At 40.0% G+C, this 19,036-nt stretch overlaps 1 protein-coding gene across 1 annotated transcript in view; it reads right to left on the bottom strand.

Annotated features, from left to right (window-relative positions):
• MAGI2 (membrane associated guanylate kinase, WW and PDZ domain containing 2) overlaps positions 1-19,036 on the bottom strand; it is a 610,224-nt gene that overhangs the window by 215,418 nt on the left and 375,770 nt on the right. The window contains exon 9 of the mRNA XM_027124164.1: positions 17,994-18,632. Coding sequence (XP_026979965.1) covers positions 17,994-18,632 — 639 coding nt within the window. The remainder of the gene's footprint in view (positions 1-17,993; positions 18,633-19,036) is intronic.

Below are 19,036 nucleotides of genomic sequence, written 5' to 3'. Positions count from 1 at the left end.
GTTATATCTTGTCACATGTAGATTGGATTCACCATCTATAAACTTCTGCCATTCTTCCATTTATATTTAGAAATGACCAACAGATATATATATGTATATATATATATTTGTGTGTGTGTGTGTGTGTGTGTGTGTGTATGTGTGTGTGTGGTACGCAGGCCTCTCACTGTTGTGGCCTCTTCCATTGTGGAGCACAGGCTCCGGACACGCAGGCTCAGAGGCCATGGCTCATGGGCCCAGCCACTCCGTGGCATGTGGGATCTTCCCGGACCTGGGCACGAACCCGTGTCCCCTGCATTGGCAGGCGGACTCTCAACAACTGCACCACCAGGGAAGCCCCAGATATATTTTTAAATAAAACAAATCGATATTTTAAGTTGACTATTTAACTGATGTGTATGAAAGTGTGTGTGGGTTAGGGTACAGTGGGGTATTTTTTGGATGAAAGAGAGTCTGCAGTTTTTAAACTTGTATTTTTATAGCACTTGAACTTTTATGATGACAAGTCGAAAAAGTCAATTGTCTCCACAAATCTCCTGGATACAATGAATGCCACTGCCCCCTTCATAAGCCCTAAATGAAATGAGGTCTAAAATATTAAGAAGTATAACTGCCCCTCCTTTTGGAACCTACCACAGAAGTAGCTTCGACACAGAGCAAATAGGAATGCTAGTTCTTTTGGTGATAAGAAGTTGATCTCATAGGAGTTGAAAGGCAGAAAATAAAGATAATCTAGGGTAATTATGAAAGGAGAAAGTATACTTTCCTTCTTTGGAGTATGTATAATATCACAGTACACGCAAATAAACGCACTCTACAGGTTCAAATATGAAAGAGGCTTTGTTTTCAAGTGACCAAAACGCTGATGCTGACTTCTCCCCAGTTAGTCACATCAAAAAACTTTTCAGTGTTTTCTCCAGTTCACGTGAAAGGTCATGTGAACCCCAAACATCTGATCCTGTTGCCAAATCCAGTGTTAAATTCTCAGCCCCATCTTACCCAGCGCTTGACACAATTACTCACACCTTCCATCCTGAAACATCTTCCTTTCTAAGACTTCTCGTAAGGCACGCTTTAGCCTTTTGCTGCTCACTCCTCTTCATGACTCTAAAGTTGGAGCGTCCCAGGCCTCAGTCCTCAGAACGTTTCTCTTCTTTCCTTATGCTCATTCCCTAGGTGTTTTCATTCACTCTCCATCTTTAAATACCCTCCACAAGCCAGCCATCACCACTTGGAAAGCTAAAAGGCATCCCAAGCTTGGCATGTCCCAGACTGGACTCTTGACTTCCCCTGAAGCCCCCCATGAGTATTTCCATCCATCATACTCGTCAGTAAACGGCGACTCTTTTCTTCCAGTTGCTTGGGGCAAAACTTTACAGCCTTCGATTCCTTTCTTGAATACCCCACACCCCATCCATCAGCAAACCCCATGGCTTTTCCTTTGAGATATATTCAGAATCCTTTCTTATTGCCCCCACTCCTACCATCCTTCTCCAATCTCTTCATCTCTCACTTGGATTGCTGTGAAAGCCAACACACTTGTCTGCCTGCTTCCATCCCTGTCTACCCACAGTTTATTCTCAACACAGCCACCACAGCGAGTCTCTTAAAATCTCATATCACATCACTCCTCTGCTCAAACACTCCACAGGCTTCCCATATCACTCAAAAGTAGAATCTGAAGTCCTTTCTATGGCCCATGGCTGCGTGAGACTCTACATTATCTGCCTCCCTACAGCCCTGACAATCTGCCTGACCTCATCTACTATCACATCTCTTCCCCACGCAGTCTCAGCCACAGGAGCTTCCTTGCTGTTGCTGGTCCACATCCAACACAGTCCTGCCTCAGACCCTTCCCTCTGCCTAAAATGCTCTTCCCTGGATAGCCACACAGGCTGGCTCCCTTGCTTTCTTTAGATCCTCGCACAGATGTCTTTCCCTGACTACTCTTTCTAAAAGAAACTGTCTTCCTTGCCTATCATTCTCCTTGCTTTTACTCTGCTTTCTCAGTTTTTCTTCATTCTTATCCCTAACATATATTTCTTTGTGTTTTACCTAATTTTCCCGCTAGGAGATAAGCTTCTTGAGGCAGGGACTGTGTTTGCATTACTGACATATTTCTAGCACCTAGACCAGTGCTAGGCACACAGTAGGTCCTCAACAAATACTTACTAAGTGAATAAATAAATCCTGCATATCTAAGCTAAAGCCATCAAAATTTTCTTTGCATAAAGTAGGGGGAAACTGGCATAATGTAAAACTCACCGATACTGTAGTCGGAAGACACAGATTTGAGTTCTGTTTTTGCTGCTTCTAAGTGGTGTGACAACTCTACAAGTATTCCCACCATCTTGACTCTCTCACACTAAGGGTCATCTGTGCAACAATGTCCTTGTTTGGTGTATAGCTTGTGGCATGCATGACACTTCTCACATTATCATGAGGTACCTTGTCATTGATGTTTATTCATATTTCTTATATCTGGGGACCATAAATTGTCCATCCTTCTGTCCACACACACATTCATTGAACTTGGGCCAATTACTTAACACTAAGTTTCTTTACCCATGAAAACTGGGCTGAGGAGGGAAATGTGAGGAGACCCTGTGAACTTTAAAACATATACCAGTAGTTGAATGTACCTCAAAAGCCTGAAATGAGTCGTATTACAATATCATGTTACAAAAAAGATTTCATCTCACACTTTCACGTAATCGGTAGTTATATGTCCCTGATGTGCACATCAAGGTGCAGACAACATATTAGAAATATCAAGGGCAGAGTATCTACTATATGTGTGACCCCAAACCATTCCCTTATTCCTGGACACACAAGAATACAACATGTGTGTATTCCAGCCTCTTACGATTAATGGGGCCTGAAACTGAGTTCCGGCCAACTAACTGTAGGAGGAAGTGATAAATACACCTCCCGGGGCTGGCCCCATAGCCTCTTGCATGATCCTCTATTCTTTTGTTTGCACTTTATCTGCCAGCTGGTTAACAGAGGACCCAGCTGGGGACTTCAAGCTTGGCCTTAGGGCATGGAGATCTACCAGGGAGAAGCCTGGTTCCATGAGCCACTATGTGGAGGAGAGTTGCCCAGGAAATCTGCGATCCAGGAACATATGCACTGGAAATCATGTAAGTGAGAAACAGACTTTTATTGTGCTAAGCTTCTGAGACCCAAGGCATATTTGTTAATAAGGCAGCCAGTAAGCCATGGTCATTCACACCTCATGGTGTGGATTTGTTTTCTGTTTGCTGTGTCGTATACACTGTTGTTTTTTTTTTTTAATATATTTTTTATCATTGTGTTCTGAAAAATTTATTAATTTTTTATTTGATTTATTTTTGGCTGTGTTGGGTCTTTGCTGCTGCATGTAGGCTTTCTCTAGTTGCAGAGAGTGGGGACTACTCTTTGTTGCGGTGCGCAGGCTTCTCACTGCAGTGGCTTCTCGTTGCAGAGCACAGGTTCTAGGCGTGCAGGCTTCAGTAGTTGTGGCTTGTAGGCTCTAGAGCACAGGCTCAGTAGTTGTGGCGCACGGGTTTAGTTGTTCCGCGGCATGTGGGATATTCCCGGAACAGGGCTCGAACCCATGCCCCTTGCACTGGCAGGTGGATTCTTAACCACTGTGCCACCAGTGAAGTCCCATATATACTGTTTTCTGCTGATATCAAGTGGAACGTTGGATTACATGATATTGATTGTGGAATATCCACTTTGATTTTCACCTAATCTCTGGATAACACTATTTTCAAATAACCAGTGCTTTTCTCTCTCTCAGAAATATTCCTGTAACAGATCCTTATCATTGGTGAGTATTGACTCTCTCTTATTTTAGATAAAATCTCTTTTGATGACCTCTTAAGTATTTTGTTGTGGTGGTGGTTCTAAGTGCTTCTCTGAAAGTATCTTTTATAACTTTAACTAACTAGCTGCTTACATATTTCTCCAAACAAGTAGTGACACGAAATAAACACCAAAATATTTGGGGTAAAGGGGCATGATATTTGCAACTTAGTCTTAAATGGTTCAGAAACGCACATTCACCAATGCACACACATACACACATACACTCAGCAAATGGGGCAGAATGTTAATAGCGATGTGGGTAAGTGGTATTCAATGTTCTGTATTCTACACTCAGAATTTTTATGTGAATTTAAAACTACTTCTAAACCAAACAAAATTTTTTTTACAAAAAACTGTTAGCATTATTAAAAATGTCAATACTTCTTATAGCTTTGCTTTTAACATTTTCTCTGTGCAGTTTAAAACTCGTTATACAATATTTTTAATAACATGCTTTTTGAACTTTTGAAACAGGAGTTCTCTACATAGACATAATTCTCTGTGTCCATGATTTTTATGCTTTGCCCTGAAACAAAGTTCTGATATAGTCTATGCTGCTTCTCGAATACTCTGAATTCTATCTGAATGTAAAACAAAGAGAAGATGTGCATTACTGATACTATTTATTATTATATTGTCAGCATGAGAAGGGAATATTCTGATCTAGTGAAAACTTTTGGTATCATGTTTTCTAGAAATAAGAAGAAAAAACTTCAAGTATTAATCAACTGTAATTTTTGGGAGGTTCACAAATTAAGTAGGGAACTTTGTTGCATTTTAATATAAATAATAGTACAATACATGACAAGGATTGATTAGTAGTCACGCTGGAGTTGCTTTATTCCAGACATCAAATAACAGCCTCCTTGGGTAGAAAGTATGATTCCCTATTCCATAGTAGACGGAGTATCGGCCAACAAATTATTTATAAATAAACTAATATGTTTCTTGAACCACTGAAACAGGAGAACTATTAGCCAACCTAATCAAGAAAACAGCACCTATAAGACATGAGAATAATAGAGATATTCTTAGGTCAAGGGAAAAATGGAAGAAGAAAATGAGAGGATACTTGATTCAATTCTACTTAAATACATTTGAAAACATGAATAAAAGAGACAATTTTGTAGGCTATAATATAAATTATAAAAACCAAGTCCAGCCAAGACAGAAACTCTAAGAAGATAAGTTACTATGGAAGAAATTGAGAAAGTTGTAAAAGGTTATCCCTCCCCTTACCAAACCAAACCCACTAGAACAAGATAATTTCCAAGGTGTATTATATCATAACCTCAAGGAATAGGTAACTTCAACGTTACTTAAATCGTTTAGAGCAGAGAGAGAAGGAAAGCTACTGATTGCTTTTATGACACCAGCATAACTTTGAGCAAATCAGAACAAAACAAGATCCAAAAAAGAAAACTTGGGACCAATCTCATTTATTGATGTTGATGCAAAATTATATGTAAACAAATAGAAACTAGGGACACCTTATAAGCATAATATAGTTTATTCCAGGAATGAAAGGACAGTTCAATAACAATAAAACTCTTAATGTGATTTATCACAGTGATAAATCAAAGGAGAAAATAATGATCATCTCCATAGATGCCTTTTTGGCTTTTGATAAGATTCATTACCCATTTTTGATAAAGATTCTTAATAAAATAGGAATTGAAGGGTACTTCCTTAACATGATAAATAAAAGTCAGTACTGTGTTTGTATAAAATGAGACAGTTTTCATTTAAGCCAGGAATAAGAAAGGAATTTCTATAATCCCCACTATGAATCAACAGTGTTGAAGATATAACAGTCAAATGTATTAAATAAGACAAATCAGAGGTATGCAAATAGGAAGGGAGAAGGCAAAGTGAATGTCATTTGTAGGTGGTATGATTATATGCCCCCATATCCTATGAAACAAACTGAATAAAATATAAGAAACATTAAGATAACCCAGTAAAGTAGCTGGTGATAAAATTAATATTCAAGAATAAAACTCCATGAGGATAAGGAGATAAGTGACAAATACACAAAGGACATATTTATGTCGGCATTTATTGTTTTGTCACCCTCCAAAGGAATGTCAACTCCATGGGAAAAAGCATGTGCTTTATTTTGTTTATTGCTTTACCTCCAGTGCCAAAAAAATGCCTAGTACATAGTAGGCGCTCAAGAAATGTTTGTTGAGGACCTCCCTGGTGGTTAAGAATGTGGTTAAGAATCAGCCTGCCAGTACAGGGGACATGGGTCTGAGCCCTGGTCCAGGAAGATTCCACATGCTGTGGAGCAACTAAGTCCTTGTGCCACACTACTGAGCCTGCGCTCTAGAACCCACGAGCCGCAACTACTGAGCCCATATGCCACAACTACTGGAGCCCGCACGCCTAGAGCCCATGCTCTGCAACAAGAGAAGCCACCGCAATAAGAAGCCTGCGCACCGCAACAAAGAGTAGCCCCCGCTCTCTGCAACTAGAAAAAAGTCCACGGGCAGCAAAAAAGACCCGATGCAGCCAAAAAAAAAATTAATTAATTAATTAAAAATTTAAAAAAGAAATATTTGTTGAAATAAGGAATGAATCTATAATATAGATTTACTCTCTTGTGCAGATACCTCACTTTTTAATAATAGATTAAAAATGAAAGCAACTAAAATATCCATTAGTTATGATTAAATAAGCTATTAAAAATAATGAGGTATATTTCTGAACTAATATATAAAGCCCTCTAAGATAAACTGTTAAGTTAAAAAAAGCAAGGCACTGGGCCATAATACAAGTCTTGACACATTTAAAAGGACTGAAATCACACAAAATACGTTCTCCTCCAAGGAAAAATTATTAGAAATCAACAGAAAAGTACTGGGAAATCCCACGTTTGAAAAATAAACAACTCATTTCTAAGTAACCTATGGGTTAAAAAAGAAACCACAACAGAAATAAGAAGATATCTTGAGCTGAACAAAAAAGAAAACACACAATATAAAAATTTATGGAATTCAGCTAATGAATTGCTTACAGTGAAATTTATAGCTTTAAATGCTTTTATTAGAGAGACCTAGAGTCATTACTCTAAGCTTTCACATCAGGATGACAGAAAAGGCAATGTAACTCAAACACAAAATAAGTAGAGGAGAGGAAATTACAAAGATCAAAGTAGAAATAATTGAAATAGAAAACAGAAAAACAATGAAGCCAAAAGTTGGCTCTTAAAAAGGAATTTTATAAAATTTTGTTAAAAACCTTATTCTAACAAATTTGACAATTTAGATGAATTGTAAAAATTCCTAGATATACATAAAACACCAAAACTGATTCAAGAAACAGAAAATTAGAATAGACCTAAATCAAGAAAATAAATTTAATTAGTAACTAAAAATCACTCTATGAGTAAAAACCCAGCCTAGATGTCTTCATTGGTGAATTCTATCAAAACTTTTAAGGGGGAAATAATATCAATCTTACACAAACTCAGAAAATAGAGTGAGAGGGAGAGGCCAATGTTATCCTGACAAAAAAGCCAGACAGACTACACGAAAAGAAAATTATAGAACACCTCCGCCAACAGGTCCAAAGTCTTAACAAAATATAAGCAAAGAGAATCTAGCAACGTACAAAAAGAATTCTACACCATGACCAAGTGGGGTTATCCCAGGAATGCAAAAGTAGTTTAATATTTAAAAATCATGTAAAGCACTATATTAATGAAGGACAACACTAAATGATCATCTCAATAGTTGCAGAAAAAAATTTGATGAAAGCCAAGACATATTGATTATTAAGATTCTCAACAATTTAAGAGTAGAAGGTGGGAATTTTCTTAACCTGATAAAAGACATATGTTGGGCTGCACCCCACAGGCCTACAAGGCCAGTGCCTGTGCAGCTTTATAACCTAAGAAACAGACTGGAGTCAGGAACAGAGACATCAATGGTTTAACGGACTGGGGAGCATACCCATCTGAAGCAAGGTTCTGGAGTGACACCCCACCGTGTGCAGCGGGTGGTAGGCAGGATGCAGTGGGGTCTTTGCTTGGGTGGTGGAGAGAAGGGGAGATTACCAGTTATAGGGGAATTGATGTCAGGTGGGCTCATTAGTTACCAGGGAAACCAGCAGAGGGGCACGCCCCTCAGCACCCCCTTTGATAAGAACAGTCACCAGCTGGGGCCTGGGGCAAGTACATAGGAAGGTCAGTCATGTGTGTAGGGTTTAGGTGAAGCAGGCACTGGCCGGGCAGGGAATGTCCAGAGAGCAAGAGACCAGACATCTTGAGTGGCCTGAACATACACTCCACCCCTACATACCCGGCACGACCCTTACAATCTTGGTCCGCCCTTCTTCTGAGATATCCCTTGGGTCACATATATAGGGGGCACTGCAACCAGATACCACAAATACAATACAGACAACAGCAGCCAGAGAGGCTCAAGAGTAAGCCACCTACTATGCTCAGAACAGTGAACAGTCATTTGCCAGGATGTGGGCAAACTTTGGAGCCAAGTGCTTAATGGGTCAATGTAAAGGGAGTCAATAGCAGCAGTGCCCTGTCCAGTTATCAGGAAGGTAAGGCCACCCCTGGTTTTCACAAACCCAGAGCCACCCCGCACAGGGACGGGTAGGCTCGGCTTTAAAACGAACATTCTGGTGGCCTAGCCAGGAGTCAGCAGTCACAGTAGAGGTCTGCCACCCCATGTTATATGTAGGGTGCCTTTAGGAATGGACCCATTAGGTCTTTCCAAACAAAAGACAGTTAATCCCACTAGTTGGACTTGGGTGTCCAGAAGCCAGTCTATTCTATTCCACACAACATAGCCCAGTGGTGCTCATGGGCAGCCAGTTGTACAGGAGTGTCTACTGTCAGGGGTCCTTCTGATGTATGGGCATGTGGGACAGGAAGATGGTGCGTCTTTTCCCCTATTGCCGTAGTCAGAATAGCCGGGTCAATTTTTCATGAAAGTCTAGAGGAGTACAACAATGGGATCTCACCGTAGACCCAGCAATTAACAGACTCATTTTTGCAGTGAGGCTAGTGTTGTTACTCAGTCCTTGAATAAATTTCCTTCGCTCAGGCTAGGGACGAAATGTAAGACATCTAATAGGCGCAACACAGAGCAGATCATAACCATTAAGCAAAAGACAAGCAGAAACCCCATCTGAGGTAATACCACACCCGCCTGTGGTTTTTGTCCTGGTCTGCAATACAGTTCAAAAAACTCGAGTTTTCAGTAATACCACGTATACAATGGCCACCTAGTTTTACCTTGGATATCTGAACAACAGCTATTTCATTTTGACTTTCAAATGCATTCCCTTCCTCAATGGCCAAAGCAGATGTACAATGCCTATCTGAAGGACCACAAAACAGGCTACTCTGGTCGGTAAAATTTAAGTTAAACCATGTATAAGCCTTCGGACTTCCCCATACTTCAATGTGTGCAGATTTTCCCATCATTTCCCCTTTCGATTGCAAATCTTTCAATAGAAAGTACTGATGAACAGAATATCCTTCCCTCGCTGCTGGGCGCTAGTTCCTACCCCAGGTGCAGATCATGTCCCTAGATGCCAGGCCTCCTTTATATGGGCCTAGTCATTCGAGTTGGGGGAGCACTAATCAGATCACGTGAAAAGCCTCAGAGGGATGTTGATGGGGAAACACTTAGTAGGTTATACATTTTATCACTTATACCCAACTGTCACACAAGCACTGAACATGTGCTTTTAGCAACAGACTTAAAGCAAGCAGTGTCACACTTCATGAGTAGTTATACTCTGAGACAATTTCACTAGATACTTTTCTTTCCATCCAGAACATCAGGGCAAAAGTATGGCTAGCACAATAACATTCATAAGTACAGACCTCAATCAAAAGAACTAGAATTTAATATCCATTGAAACATAATACGGTTCTCTCTAAAATTAGCCTCATATCCACCAAACACAGCCAAATCAAGACTAATTTGTCTGCAAAACAAGTTTGGTCCATCAACCTCATAGGCTCCTCCAAACTGGCTGAGGGGGGCTCAGGAGCTCAGATTGAATTCCCAAAAGGTCGCTCAAGGCCAGGAAAGCCATGCCAAAGCCCTGCTATCAGGCTCTGCCTTGGTGGATTTTTCTCTTCTAGAAGTTCCCAGAGTATTGAGATTCCTGCACATGTCAGGAGACAGTCTTTTCCATTTTCCTGATAAGGCTGCTCAGAACCCAGGAGTGTGTAATTTCTGGAGGGACCAGGCAGAGACAAAAGGAAAATGCTTCAATTCTACCCACAGGTGTAGTTTACCAAATTGCTATAAATCATAACCAACTTGAGGGGAAGGGCTTCCCTATATCTGGAAAACACAGATCAAAACCAGTAACATTCCAGACAAAACCCATAAAAATTATAACCATATTCACCAGTTCACTCAGTGACCAATCCTTTTTTTTAACTTTTCATGAAGCCATCAGGTCTTCCATTAGGATTCTTTAAGTTCTTACCCAGGTCAGCAATATAATCTGAAATTTACCACGGACCTGTTATTGTCAAAAGGTCCTTCCTATGAATTTTCTTGAAGATGAGGCACTTTTGCAAAAGCATCAGAGTAAAACAATAACTGTCTATAAAAGACAAAAGACTTAAAAAGACACCTGGGGCTTCCCTGGTGGCGCAGTGGTTAAGAGTCCGCCTGCCGATGCAGGGCACACAGGTTCGTTCCCCGGTCTGGGAAGATCCCACATGCCGCGGAGCGGCTGGGCCCGTGAGCCACGGCCGCTGAGCCTGCACGTCCGGAGGCTGTGCTCCGCAACGGGAGAGGCCACAACAGTGAGAGGCCCGCGTACCGCAAAAAAAAAAAAAAAAAAAAGACACCTGATTAAGCACCTGATTACAATGTACTCAATAAAGAAACTTGTTTACAATAACTAGAATTGTGACTGATTATACTCTTAACCCGTAAAAACCTTAATCTCTGGCAAAAACCAAGAAGCAAGTAACTGTGCATTTCTGACTGGAAAATTTCGTGCATTAGTCTTCCTCTCCTAAGCAGGTAAAGGTAGTAAACTGAGACCTGCTCAGCGTTTAATGTTCCGGTATTTTATCCTATTTGAAATGACCCTTGAATTCTCTTCTTTCAACTTTAGTTTCAAGTTACCAAAATCTGGAGAGACTATTTTAGATAGATATTCCCAAAACGTAATTATTTCTATAGAGTTTAACTAAAAGCTCTTTTTTCTCCTTTACTCTTAGAGATCACAGAAGATTAAAGTTCCAGAGAGGCCAGGTGGGTCATCTGCATCTCAAAGGCACCAGAGAAATACAAAAGAGAAATTCCTTCTAGAAAGCTAGCTTAACCTATTACAAAAGGCTCACTTTGATACAATAGCAGAGGCATTAGAGGCCACTGTTCTCTAGATCTCTTGGCAGCCCCCATTCATCAAGGACAGCCACCATAAGACCCCATATACTAGTAGATAGCCACCCCAGGATTTCCCCAAGTTTCGGGGTCACCCCTGGAACTTTTGGGCCCTGCATGTTAGTGGACGGCCACCTCAGGACTACTCCCGCAACTTTCCATCCCCCATTCTGCATTTCCCTACGCCTCGGCGCTCCCGGGAGTTTCCTCAGTCTCCTGGCTGGCTCTGCCAGTTGTTGGGCTGTACCCGCAAGCCTACAAGGCGTGTGCTTGCCCAGCTTTAAGACTGAAGAAAGAGCCCGGAGTCTGCAACAGAGACATCAATGGTTAATGGATGGGGGAACTTACACTCAGAAGTAGGGTCCTGAAGCAACACCTCAACGGTCTTCTTCACTCACAGGGTCAGGGGGAAGGGGAGGTTACCAGTTATAGGGGAATTGATGTCAGGTGGGCTCATTAGTTACCAGGGAAACCAGCAGAGGGGCACGCCCCTCAGCACTCCTTTGATAAGAACAATCACCAGCTGGCGCCTGGGGCAAGTACATGGGAAGGTCAGTCATGTGTGTAGGGTTTAGGTGAAGCAGGCACTGGTTGAGCAAGGGATGTCCAGAGAGCAAGAGAACAGCCATCTTGAGTGGCCTGATCATACAGCATATAAAAATTACATCAGGTGGCGCAGTGGTTGGGAGTCCGCCTGCCGATGCAGGGGACAGGGGTTCGTACCCCGGTCCGGGAAGATCCCACATGCCGCGGAGCGGCTAGGCCCGTGAGCCATGGCCGCTGAGCCTGCGCGTCCGGAGCCTGTGCTCCGCAGCGGGAGAGGCCAGGGCACAACAATGAGAGGCCCGCGTACCGCAAAAAAAAAAAAAAAAAAAAAAAAAAATTACATCAAAAAAATCATACTTAATGGTTAAAGGCTAATACCTTCCCACTAAAACTGGCAATAAGGCAAGGGTGTCCCCTCATAATTATTTCTATTTGACATCATACTGGAGGTTCCAGGTAGTGTAATAAAGCACAGAAAAGGAATCAAAGACATAAAGCTTGGAAAGAAAGAAATAAAGCTCTACTACTAGATGACATAATAGTCTATGTAGAAAATCTGATGGAATTTACAAAAAAAGAAAAAGCCCCCAGAACTGAGTGTAACAGGGTTACAGTGTACAAGATCAAAACCAAAAATCATATGTATTTCTATACATTAGCAATAAACAATCTGAAAATGACAATCTGAAAATGGACAATGTTCCATTCACATTCACAATATTATCAAGAAGAATAAAATCGCTAGAAATAAGTTTAACAGAAGAAGTACAAGATCTCTACATTAAGAACTACAAACCATTGCTGAGAGAAATTAAAGGAGATTCAAAAAAAATTTGCAAATCATTTATCTTCTAAGAGACTTGTAATCAGAATGTAAAAAGGACTTTTACAACTTAATAAGAAGACAACAAACAGCTTAATAAATATATAAATGGGCAAAATATTGAGTAGGCATGTCACCAAAGAAGAAATATACCATATTTATAAATGGAGAGATTCAAGTTGGCAATTCTCCAAAAATTGTTCTATACATTGAATGCAACATCAGAATCTCAGCAGGCCTTTTACTTAAAAATATAATTTAAAAGTTGATCCTAAAATTTATATGGAAATGCAAAGGACCTAGAATAACCAAAATAATTTTGAAAAAGGAGACAAAAGTTGGAGGATTCATACTACTTGATTTCAAGACTTAATATAAAGCTAATTTAGAGAGTGTGGTATGACAATGAGGATAGACATATAGGTCAATGGAAGAGAATAGAGTCTAGAAATAAACCTTCACATTTATGCAAATTCGGTTTTGACAAATTGCCAAGGCAATCCAAGTGGAAAGGATTTTTTTTTTTAAAACAAATAGTGCTAGAAAAATTGGATGTCCAAATGCAACCAAATACACTTAGATCCTTACCTTACACTATGTTCAAAAATGATCTTGAAATAGTTTATAGGTCTAAATATCGGAGATAAAACTATAGAACTTCTAGAAGAAAGCAGGAAAAACTTTGTCATCTTGGATTAGGGAAAGACTTCTTAGATCTAACACAAAAGAATGATTCATATAAGAAAATACTGATAAATTGGACTTCATCAAAATTAAGAACTTTTGTGCTTCAAAAGGAAGCATTAAGAAAATGAAAAGACAAGCCACAGACTGGGAGAAAATAATTGCAAGTCATTTATCTTTTAAAAGACTTGTAATCAGAATGTAAAAAGGACTTTTACAATTTAATAGGAAGACGACAAACAGCTTAATAAATATACAAATGGGCAAAATATTGAGTAGGCATGTCACCAAAGAAGATAATTAACACTAATAAACATATGAATACATGCCATGGTAAACACATGAAAAAATTAGAGAAATGTAAATTAAAACCACAAAAAGGCATCATTATACAGGCGCTAAAATGGCTATAATCAAAACGACTAGCTATACCAAGTATGGGCAACAATGGGCAGAAACTGGAAACCTCACACATTGCTAGTGGGAATGTAAAATGGTACAGCCATTTTGGAAAACATTCTAGCTACTTCTGAACAATTTAACTATGCACTTATCATATAACCCAACTGTACCACTCCACTCCTATCTACTCAAGAAAAGTGAAAATGTATGCACACACAAACACTTATATCCAAATGTTCACAGCAACGTTATTTATAAATGCCAAAACCTGGAAACAACTCAAATGTCCATGCACTGGTAAACGGAGTAAAAAAAAAAAAAAAAAAGTGGTACCCATACAATGGACTACTACTCAGCAATAAAACGAAACAAACTACTCATACATGCACCTACATGGGTAGATCTCAACAGCATTATGTTCAGTAAAACACTACATACTGTATGATTCCACTTACAAAAATTTCTAGAAAGGCAAAACTATCCAGAAAGCATGTTAGTGATTATCTGGGGGCTAAAGGAATTGGGTTGATGGATGTTCTAAGGATTATGGTGATTGCTGCATAACTATATCATTTTAGCAAAACTTATTGAAGTATGTAATTATAATTGGTGAATTCTATGGTATGTAAATAATACCACAATGATGTTTCTTAAAGGATAAAACACACCCTAATAACCAAGATATTCAGAGCAAGATGTGTATGTATAATATCATTCCATTTATGTTAAACATACTACATATATACATGCTAGTTAAGACTACAAAATTTCTAGAAATGTGTGTATACAAACAATATGTTTGCCTCTAGGAAAAGGACTGGAATCCTGGGAAAGGAGAGATAATTACTTTTCATTGTATACCTTCCAACACTATTTGTTTGAAAAAATTAAACCACATAATCACTTTATAAATAAAAAAATCCTAGTAAATAATTTAAAACAACCATAATCCAGACACAAAGATCCGGGTGTATGAATTTGCTCTTGAAGATTTATGCTTATCTGAGTGAGGCCATAAGCACTTAGGAGTAGCCTATAATAAGATAAGGTGAATTTCATCACAAAAACATGGTGTTAGTTCCTATTAATTTCAGAGAGCTGACTACAAACTGTGGGAATCTGGGAAAACATAAGAGGATTTGACTAGAAATACTTTAAGCATTACAGGGTACTACATTCTGCAATTCTACACTGGCCACAAAATACAAACAAATTCCGTGTCCCCAAACACAAACAAAATGCAACCAAAACTTTGAATATTCGATTTCTATATCTGTCTGCAAAAATACTGAATCATTATGCTGTACACCTGAAACTAACTCAATATTGTAAATCAACTATACCTCAATAAAAACAAACAAACGGACAACAAAAAAAACTTTGAATACTTGGGGATTAAATGGGGGTGGGAGAGAGTGGAGGGAAAAGAAGCAAGAACAGGGTAATCTAGCTGATAGCAGGCAGACAGAAATGTTTTCAGGAAAGGTACAAATGGCAATAATATAAATACATATTATACATATATATATATGTATATGAAAAAACAATTTCAGAATACTTTTTTCTGCTACATCATGCCTTTAAAAAAGGTATTATATATAAAAAGTGCCCAAACCTGTTTCTATGAATCATACAGTGGATACTGCAAAGTGATTTTCAGTTATTCCATTTAATATCAAGAACCTGTTCCAAAGATTTGATTTTCAGTTGCATATTAAGAAGATATGGCAGGGGCCTCCCTGGTGGCGCAGTGGTTGAGAGTCCGCCTGCCGATGCAGGGGACACGGGTTCGTGCCCCGGTCCGGGAAGATCCCACATGCTGCGTAGCGGCTAGACCCGTGAGCCATGGCCGCTGGGCCTGCGCGTCCGGAGCCTGTGCTCCGCAACGGGAGAGGCCACAACAGTGAGAGGCCCGTGTACCGCAAAAAAAAGGGAAGAAGATATGGCTATTTAATTAAGGATATTTGTTTTAATCTTAAGCAATGGGTGAAATTAAAATACACTGTCAATATTTAATTATCAAGATTCAAGTGCTATTTTGTAATAATGCTTGAAGACTTCTGCTATCATATTAATTTTTTTTTTAAGATACGAACATAGTACTTTGTATAGTGTTGCTCATAAATGCCTAGTATTTGGTGTCCATTTTCACACAAAAATCAATAATGTAAATACTTCCTTGAAGGGAAAACACCTGCAGAGAGGGCCAAATACATCATAAAGGGTGCTTCTTTCAGCTTTGACTGCTTTCACTTGCATTTCAAACTGACAGGGCTTTCACCCTGTTTTGAGTTCTTTGAATAGACAATCACATATGTTTGCCACACGTGTGCTCTTCACGCACAAGTTCCTCGCAGTACTGCTCCTTCTGAGGCATCCCTGCCGTAGCTTTGGTGCTAATCTACACTCAACAGACATTTAATGAGCACCTATGCGGCCCATTACACTAAGAACATTCCATCAGGTTAGGTAGTAACCCAATATAACAGATGAGACATCTGAAGCTCATGGACTAATGTCGTAAGTCCCCAAATTGGTAAGCAGAAAACCAGGACTTAGCCTGAGCCCTTTCATTTATACCCTGTTTTCAAGTATCCTCTCTATCTGTGACCCTTCCCTCCTTTCTCTCCCTAGTTTCACTGATAATCAAGAGCAGAGTAGGAAAGAAATGAAGGAGGTAGCCTCTGCTTAGCCCCATTCCCTTCCCCACAGAGCAGGTGGAAGGGAAGAAACACCTCCAGGGCTCAGAGCTCCTACCACAGTCCTCACTGCTCTCAGTTCCATACTTCACCTGGAACACCCAGCCCAGAACTTCAGCCCCAAGCCTGTTCCATAGCTTTCTTCCCAGGGCACAGAAGGCACTATGGGTAATTATTATTATATTTTTAATATATATATATTTTAAACAAGTTTATTTTCTTTTTTTTAAAATTTTATTTATTTTTGGCTGTGTTGGGTCTTCGTTTCTGCACGAGGGCTTTCTCTAGTTGCGGCGAGTGGGGGCCACTCTTCATCACGGTGCACAGGCCTCTCATTGTCGTGGGCTCTCTTGTTGCAGAGCACAATCTCCAGACGTGCAGGCTCAGTAGTTGTGGCTCATGGGCCCAGTTGCTCCGCGGCATGTGGGATCTTCCCAGACCAGGGCTCGAACCCATGTCCCCTGCATTGGCAGGCGGATTCTCAACCACTGCGCCACGAGGGAAGCCCTATGGGTAATGATTGATGGAGCATCCCTGTAGTAATAGAAGTGTCCTGAGCAACGCTATTTACAACTCTGCAATGATTTTTCTATGGAGACACAGCTCCCATTGGTCCTTACGGGGATTATCAAGACTGTACTTGAGCTTGGAAGGAGTTGAACCAGCTTCCACATGCTAGCCTGCAAACCTATGCACAGCTCAGAGTATCACTTCCTTGGGAAAAATCAGCTTTCTTAATTAAGTCAATGGAAACCAGTTTGAAGCCTCCACAACTGAAACATTAATGAACTTTTGGAATACAACCCACTCATACTCGGGAATTCAACCTTTACCCTCTCAGTTCACATCCTTATATATATATATATCTATATTCATATATATATATTTATTTTCCCCCCCCCCCCCTTTGGCCGTGTCGCATGGCCTGCGGGATCTTAGTTCCCCAACCAGGGATTGAAACCACACCCTCAGCAGTGAAAGCTCAGAGTCCTAACCACTGGACCGCCAGGGAATTCCCCACAGCAATATATATTTGTAAGACTGAAAACACTATTTTTATTGTGCTTAATATAATATAGGAAAAGATACATTCTCAAAATTAAAAAGCACAGCTTCCTGGACTCATGTTTTCCTTTCTTACTTACTCTTTTACCTTCATTTTTTAAAGTATGATTTCACAGACTTGTGGTTGCCAAGGGGGAGGGGAGGTGGGGGAGGGATGGATTGGGAGTTTGGGATTAGCAGACACAAACTACTATATATAGAATGGAAAAACAACAAGGTCCCACTGTATAGCACAGGAACTATATTCAATATCCTGTGATAAACCAAAATGGAAAAGAATGTGAAAAAGAATACACACACACACACACACACACACACACACACACACATATCTGAATCACTTTGCTGTATAGCAGAAATCAACACAACATTTGTAAATCAACTATACTCAATAAAGTTAAAAAAATAAAAATAAAAATTTTAAAAGTGCCATTTCATTCAACTCCAGAGAAACTTCCATTTTTTCGATATTATTGTAAAGGTTCTACTACTTCACCTGCATACTGATTGCTGAGCCAGTGTTTATCTTACCTCCTCGATGGATAATCAAAGAAGTCTCGCTTCCAATGGGACAGTCCTTAAGTATATCCACTACTTCCGTATGGCTCAGGTTCTGTACATTCTGCTGGTTGATCTCAACAATGAGGTCGCCTTCACACAGGCCAGGGCATCCCTGAATGTCAAGTATTTGTTTCACCCGCTGTCCTGTAGGACTGTCTGCAATGGTGAAGCCAAAGCCCTGGGCACCTTTCACAATGGTTAAGGTCATAAGTTCAGCTTGGGTGGCCCCAGATGAAGCCATAGATACATTGTCGTCATGGACAGGTGGTGGATACGTGCTATCTAGCTGACCATCAGCTGGCATTGAGTGCAAAGTATGAGGCGGCCGATCTGTTATATCTGGAACCGACTGTGAGGTCCGAGAAATGTATTCCAAATATGTTTCATAGTTATGTCTTCCATTGACCATCACTGGAGGTGGCCTCTCCATTATTGCAAGGGGTGGCACCAGGCTGTTAGCAGGATCTTCAGGATCAAAGGGCAAAGGGTAGCCACGACACAACACTAAGTTGACACTCTGACCAATAGGAACAGACTGGAAAAGTTTGACTACATCTGCATGAGTGTGTCCAAGGACACAAACTTCATTAATATAGACAATGACATCACCTGCAAGGGAAAAAAAAGAAAGAGATTGACAACATGAGGTAAGTTCAATTAACGCTGACATAGAGAAATGGAATTATTTATGAGACTAGTGAAAGACGTGCTGTGTTTCTCAGTAAGCAGTGAGAAGATCAATTAGAATAGTATTTAAATTCCCTGTAGGTGACTCAAGGTTACAACAGGTCTGCCAACAAATATAGTGATTAAATGCTGAAAAAAAATGCTATTTGGTTATTCCTGAAGTTCAGAAACAACTCCATATTCAGAAAGAAAAGTTTAGAAGAATTTGTACCTTGAAGAAGCACACATTCTATGCTTCTTTTTCATCTTCAGGGCAAATCAGTTAATAGAATTTTCAAATTATTGAGAAGTGGTAGTCGTAAGTTTTGGATGAAGAACAAAGCCCA

This window comes from Aethalodelphis obliquidens, unplaced genomic scaffold (genome assembly GCF_003676395.1).
Source record: "Aethalodelphis obliquidens isolate GAN/ISIS:26980383/991018 unplaced genomic scaffold, ASM367639v1 scaffold27, whole genome shotgun sequence".
Taxonomy (NCBI): Eukaryota; Metazoa; Chordata; class Mammalia; order Artiodactyla; family Delphinidae; genus Aethalodelphis; species Aethalodelphis obliquidens.
Note: the sequence above shows the minus strand (reverse complement) of the source record. Positions and strands in the feature narration are given on the sequence as shown.